The sequence below is a fragment of the Triticum aestivum genome, chromosome 2B (assembly GCF_018294505.1).
Source record: "Triticum aestivum cultivar Chinese Spring chromosome 2B, IWGSC CS RefSeq v2.1, whole genome shotgun sequence".
Taxonomy (NCBI): domain Eukaryota; kingdom Viridiplantae; phylum Streptophyta; class Magnoliopsida; order Poales; family Poaceae; genus Triticum; species Triticum aestivum.
Window position 1 is genome coordinate 262,173,146 of NC_057798.1, and position 6,286 is coordinate 262,179,431.

General features: G+C 46.9%; 1 protein-coding gene across 1 annotated transcript; it reads right to left on the reverse strand.

The window, feature by feature from the left end:
• Positions 1-203: 203 nt before the first annotated feature.
• Positions 204-3,453, reverse strand: LOC123044677 (protein DETOXIFICATION 40). Its single transcript, XM_044467494.1, has 7 exons — positions 2,872-3,453; positions 2,116-2,747; positions 1,953-2,009; positions 1,536-1,774; positions 1,285-1,403; positions 1,026-1,112; positions 204-632 (listed from the first exon to the last, which is right to left on the reverse strand). Exons 1-7 carry the CDS (start codon positions 3,142-3,144, stop codon positions 558-560), a joined length of 1,482 nt encoding a protein of 493 aa, XP_044323429.1. The 5' UTR covers positions 3,145-3,453; the 3' UTR covers positions 204-557.
• Between the last annotated feature and the right edge of the window lie 2,833 nt (positions 3,454-6,286).

The window sequence follows — 6,286 nt, forward strand, 5'->3', positions numbered from 1 at the left end:
AAGCTGAACCTCCATCAGTCTACTCACTAGATGGAGCCAAGTTTCCCAACGATTTCCGGCTAGCGTCCTCCTGAATTGAATATTGAGAGGGATGGACTGAAGTACTGTTGCAACGTAAGCGTCTCTTCGTTGAACAATGCTATAAAGGGACGGATATTGAAGCGCGAGGGGTGTTTCCCCTAGCCAAGTTTCCTCCCAGAATCTTGTGGTGGTACCATTTCCGATTATAAACTTCACCTTTGACAAAGTTTTGGAGCGAAGGTACTTACTACGGAGAATCTGCGCCCATGTGGCCTCCGTGTCTACAGATAATTTATACAGCCACTTACTGAGAATAGCGTGTGAATCCTGAAGGAGAGTTCACAATAGCATGCGAATCCTGAAGGAGCACCATCTCATTGTAAACTTGATTGAACAAAAAATGCAGCTAGCAGCGGGAGATGAGAAGGACGATGCTCAACATTTCCTAAAAAAACTGAGATAATGCTGAACATAAGTTGGTGAGTGGATCAATCTGCCGAACTTGCAGCAGCACAAACGTTAATCTTCTCCGGGCATCATCGCTGCACGTTAGCGAGAAGTGGCTGCTTTGCGTCGTCCCACTTGTCCAGTCTTCTCCTCGCCTCCTCGACCTAGGTTCAGACACAAAATTCGCAATATACTTTATCAGCGAAATTCGAGAGGACAACTGAAACAGCCTAACCTAGATGATGACAGAAGCCAGTTTTCTAAAAAAAGAAGTGATGATCATAGAAGGATGCATTTGGGTGAAATAATTGATCTAAAATAGTGAAATGCACTATTAGTTTTATAGGCAAAATTAAGAGAGGACAAATGAGACAACCTGAGTGATCATACAAAGCATGCGCACACTTGGTGAAATGATTGCGCTAAAATAATGAGTTGGTACATGATTTAGATGCGGCTTAGCATGTGAGATTGGGGAATCGTTTGACAGTGTAACGGCCTGGATGGTTAACGAGGAACGTGATAATCTAACAATCAAGGATAAGGTTTGCTCCTACCTCCTTATTCCAGTCAGTTCTGAATGTGATCCACAATAGGATAATTGTTTGGATGAGTGTGCCTCCAATCATGCCTCCCCACAATCCCTGCATGCAAATGCAACCTCTATCATCAGTGCAGTTCATCACACATGCAAAAGCTAATTTACTGACAGTTGACATCTGACGAGTCAACTCAACATGAATGATGATTCTGCCATCTTTTCTTTGGTGAATAAGCGCTTTGAAAGCAGCGCTCCTAGCTTGGGAGTAACGGTACCTTGATTCCATAGTCAAACTTGAAGCCCAGGAGCGCGCCAAGGGGAACGCCGATGAAGTAATAGCATCCAATGTTGATGTATGCCACCAATGCTTGCCACCCACAGCCAACAGCAACACCTTCATTGGGTCAGTCAAAAAGGACACCGGTCAAGACTTTTGATCTTCGAATTCCCTTACTAGATGGGCGTCTCCATTGATTAACCAGAGATAGTTAGATACCGCAGCGCACGGGCTGAATTATGACATCACCTGATAGCACGGGCTGGATTCCGCAGAGCACAATGGTGCCGACAAGCAAAGGACAGAGATCTGCGACCGCGCGCGAGACGGCCTCGCCTCCGGTGAAGATGTAGCTGAGCTTGTGCCTGAGGAGGAAGACCACAACGCCGGCTATGACTGCTATGAGCGCGGACATGGCGGTGACTACCCATGCGGAGAACGCGGCAGACCTGGGGTTCCCGGCGCCAAGTTCATTCCCCACCCTCACGCTGCAGTCGGCAACATCAACATTGATCAACTCTATCCTTCAGACGAAAAAATTCAGATAAACAGATCCTTGACGCGGCTGACAAGGCCAGCATTTTAGGCTGCTAATTCTGGAGAATAGTTGAGCTAAAAAGAAGATTATGCTGACAACCACAGTTTAGTTGTATGCAATGCACCGACCTGGCAGCGGCGTTGAAGCCCACGGAGATCATGAACACCCATGACTGAATCGAGGTGCTGCAAAACATGGAGTTGGTCACACGATCATCGAATTCCAACACACAAAAGACTCGACGGACAAAACCATGTGCTCGTTCCTTCTCACTTACTACTAGTTACCTACCAGACGGTGAGCGAATCAAGTGCGATCTGTGGGTCGGGCAGCATGCCGGCGAGGAGGATGAGCACCTGGAAGTACCACACCTCCAGCGCCAGCATCACCGCCGACGCGGCCGACAGCCTGGCGAACCCCGCCAGGTCGGCAAACGCGGCCCACGTGAACCCGGTCCACGTCTCCCTGCACCTCGGGCTCAGCACGATGTACGCGAACTGCCCTGCCACCAGGACCCACCACGTCAGGCTCAGCGTGAGCGACGCGCCCAGCAGGCCTAGGCCCAGCCTATACACCGCCACCCAGCTCATCGCCACGTGCAGCGCCATGCTGGCCGTCAGGATGTAGGCGCTGGGCGCCACGATGCTCTGCGCCTGCAGGAACTTCTGGATGGGGAAGTTGGCCGCGTACGCGAAGATCTGCGGGATGAGGCCGTAGGCGAACTCCGCCGCGGCGCCGGCGATCTCCGGCGACTGCCCGAGCAGGAGGAGGATGGGCTCCGAGAAGGCGTACATGGCGGCCAGCGGCACGCCGGTCGCCATGAGGAGCACCGTCGACCGCTGCAGGTACACGCCCAGCATCTCGTACTTCTCGGCACCGTACGCCTGCCCGCACAGCGTCTCCACCGCGCTCCCCATCCCGAGCTGCAGCAAGCGCCATGCCATCGCCACGGCAGTCGTGCACGTAGTTTACTTTAGACACGCGCCCACGTACGTAGCAACGGATGCGTAGAAATGACAGTACATACGGTGGAGTGGAGGTACGTACCATGAGGCCGTAGGCGAACACCTGGATGCCGTTGTTGCCGAGGGAGGCGGCGGCGAGCTGCACGTTGCCGAGCTGGCCGCAGAAGATCTGGGTGGCCGACGACATCACGATGATCAGCATGTACACCACCACGGCCGGCGCGGCCAGCGGAGCTAGCAGCCGCAGCTCCAGCGCCGCGGCCGACGCCATGCGCCGTGCCCCGCCGCCGCCGGAGAGCAGGGCCTCCAGCCGGCCGTCGGCGGAACGGACGCCGGCATGATCACCCGGACCCATTCACCGATTCCTCGATCCAGGGGGGATCGCAAAGATCTTTTCGGAGTTTTACTGAAGAAGCTTGTGGTTGGCGCTTCACTACATGTTAGGTGAGGGAGGGCAAGATCTTCCCGCAAAAAATGAAAATGAAAAAGGTGAGGACGGGATGGCTGGTGAAGTGACACTGTCTCACTGCGATCGGAACTAGGAAACACGAGAAGTTTGTACTGGTGTATGACTCGTTTTGTCCTTTCCTTTTGTCGTGGCGTTCTGCAGCTTGTGGGGGAGAAAAGAAGCATGCGTTAAAACACAGAAGTTACACTGTAAGGTGGATCCCGGTCAAATTAGTTTGGTGTTGCTCCGTGCAACTAGGCTACCGGCAGCTTCTCCTTTATATATATTGAACATGGATGCAAGGTTATTACAAGTTTGTTAGGCGATTCAATCCTATACATCTCACGTACGTTTCAACTTGCTATTCGAGGTTCACTGCCCTGAGACGCCCTGCCCCAAAATATTGGATGTTGACCCAGTCTGGCTGTCTGGGTGTTCATTTGAGTGGTGACCAAATAATTGGTGTGCCCACGGCTAAGATAGCTACAGTTCAATTCGCAACCAACTTTTTTCGCACGCGTGGGTGGGGAAATCCAGCGCCAATTATTTGGCAAGCCCATGATCGGCAAGGCTAACATCGGCACAAACCAAACAACCCCAAGTCTATCTTTCTGCATACTCCAAGATCTCAAGCACTACTGCCAAATGCCGACATTGCATTTTAGACGAACAAAAGACGGCATAGCTGGTGGCGGCTATATGTCCGCTAGTTGATCTTGAGGAGAAGTGAACTGCGAGTTATATTTTTTAATATGTGGTCAATTATTTTCGGAAAAGGTAACATGGAATTTCGAAAATTGTAAATATTTTTTAAATCTATGGGTGCATATTTTCCAATTTAATAATATATATTTTAAAATTTGTGATTTTCTTTAAAATCATGAATATGTTAATGCACAAAAAAATTTAAAATTTAAAAAACATTTTTTTACAAATTGGTAACATTTTAAATAATTTTTGGTATTTTTTAATATTTGTGAATATTCTCTAAAACTCATAAATTTTTCACAGACTCATGTATGTTTTTTGAAAAGTTCTTAACATTTTCTAAAATTTGTCAATCATGTTTCAAATTTTTGAAATTTGTTTTTAAAAAATTTCTTCGTATGTCTAGAATATTTCATTGTAATCGTGCTGAACATTTTATTTGAAAAGCATTGTATATTTTTTAAATATGTGATGAATATTTTTAAAATACATGGTGAACAGTTTCTAAGTACGTATTGGACTTTTTTTGTAAGTACCCGACAAACATTTGTCAAATATGAAGTGAATATGAAATATGAATTTAACATTTTCACAATACACAATGAACTTTTTTTATATGCACGGTGACTAAGTCTTAAATGCGTTGAAAAACTTATTAAACACAAGTCGAACGTTTTAAAAATAAGTGTTGAACGTTTTATTAGATGCATTGAATATTTCTCAAATATGCTATGTTTTTTAAATACTCCCTCTATTTTTATTTACTTCGCATATTAGCTTAGACCTAAGTCAAACATTATAAAGTTTGACCAAGTTTATAAAAAATAATCTAAACTTTCACAATAACAAATATATATGGTATGAAAATGTATTGAATGATGATTGATTTGGTATTGTGGATGTTAATAATTTTTTGTATAAATTTGGTCAAAGTTTACAAAGTTTGACTCGAAACTAAGCTAATATGCGAAGTAAATAAAAATGGAGGGAGTACATCGAACATTTCATTGAATACATCTTGAACATTTCTTAAAATATACACATTGAATATTATTTTTCCAAATATGCGGCGGATGTTTTCCAAATATGTGATGAATTTCTTTAAATGTGTCTATATTTTTCTAACATACATGATGAACTTTTTTTTACATGGTGAATATTTTTGAAATACGTTACATACGTTCCTATTTGTTTTAATAAATTGATGTCCGGGAATGGCCCCATCCAGACTGTTCGCGTGGTCGAGCATTATTGGCTAGAACCGGCCTTAACCTGAGATGGGTTTGCCCACAGTATGTGCATTGAATAGAAGGACCCGGCAATATACTTATCGGGCGACTCATGCAGCGATTGGCCAATCATCCCGGCGGGAGCGAAGAGGCCGAGACGGAGAGGAAAGAGGCCCAGGTGCATTTTTATTTGGGAAAAGTCTGAATAAAACCTTGAACTCGTACTTCCCGTCGAAATCGGACCCTTACCTTCTAATCCCTGAAATCAGTACCCCATACTCATCAATCCCGGTCAATCCTAACCTTGCAAAATTCTAGACTAGTTTGGTGCACTAGGAAAACGCAATCCCCACCGGGATCATCCTCTTCTCTCACTAACTTGTGGAGCTACAGTCAGATCCATCAATCTACATCTGCATGATGCGCACACATAATGAAACGACATGGCAGCTCGGTGATGTTGGTACCGTGTGCAGCTCCGGGAGTGGTTGTGCGACGGCAGACGAGGGGCTTGCCGGCCAGTGGCGTGCAGCCCTGAGAAAAATCTTTACCTAGCTGATTGAGCGCACGAGAGCTTGCAGAGCACAGCTTCACGGAGAGGAAATGAGGAAGACAACAACAATGGCGGGGGTGCTTGATCGAGCGATTGGCTGGTGTCGTCGCAGTAGCTAGCCCGACATGCTAACGACGATGATGGATGGAGCACGAGAAACGCGAGATCCACATGGACATCACAGTCCGTAGCGTACGCACGCGTCCAGGCTAGGCAGTGTCCCCGTGGAGTGTGAGTGTTCCACCGAGTTGTGCTACTCCAGAAGCCCAGATCGACCAAGCAAGCAGGTTCGCTTTTCCCACCATTCCAAAACGGATCCATCCAAATGCCAAGAGGAGGTGTCCATGTGCGCTAGACCAAATTCAAGGATGACCGAGTTCCATAGCCTTATGGTGTAGCGGCATTTATAGAAGAGGTGTGCACCCGTCTCGCCAACACGTTTGCAAAGCGGGCAAAGTCCACAGTTTTGCCAACCGCGCCGCTCTAATCTGTCGGCTGTCCAAATCCGGTCTTGGATAGCCAACCAAGCAAAAAACTTGATCTTAGGAGGGGCCCAAGC

What these genes read in the sequence shown, in the direction of transcription:
- LOC123044677 (XM_044467494.1), bottom strand. Translation starts at nt 3,144, where the DNA reads ATGGGTCCGGGTGATCATGCCGGCGTCCGTTCCGCCGACGGCCGGCTG. An exon ending in AGTTTGACTATGGAATCAAG is followed by an intron (nt 1,113 to 1,284) that starts GTACCGTTACTC and finishes ATTTGCATGCAG; the next exon opens with GGATTGTGGGGAGGCATGAT. An exon ending in GAACTGACTGGAATAAGGAG is followed by an intron (nt 633 to 1,025) that starts GTAGGAGCAAAC and finishes GTCTGAACCTAG; the next exon opens with GTCGAGGAGGCGAGGAGAAG.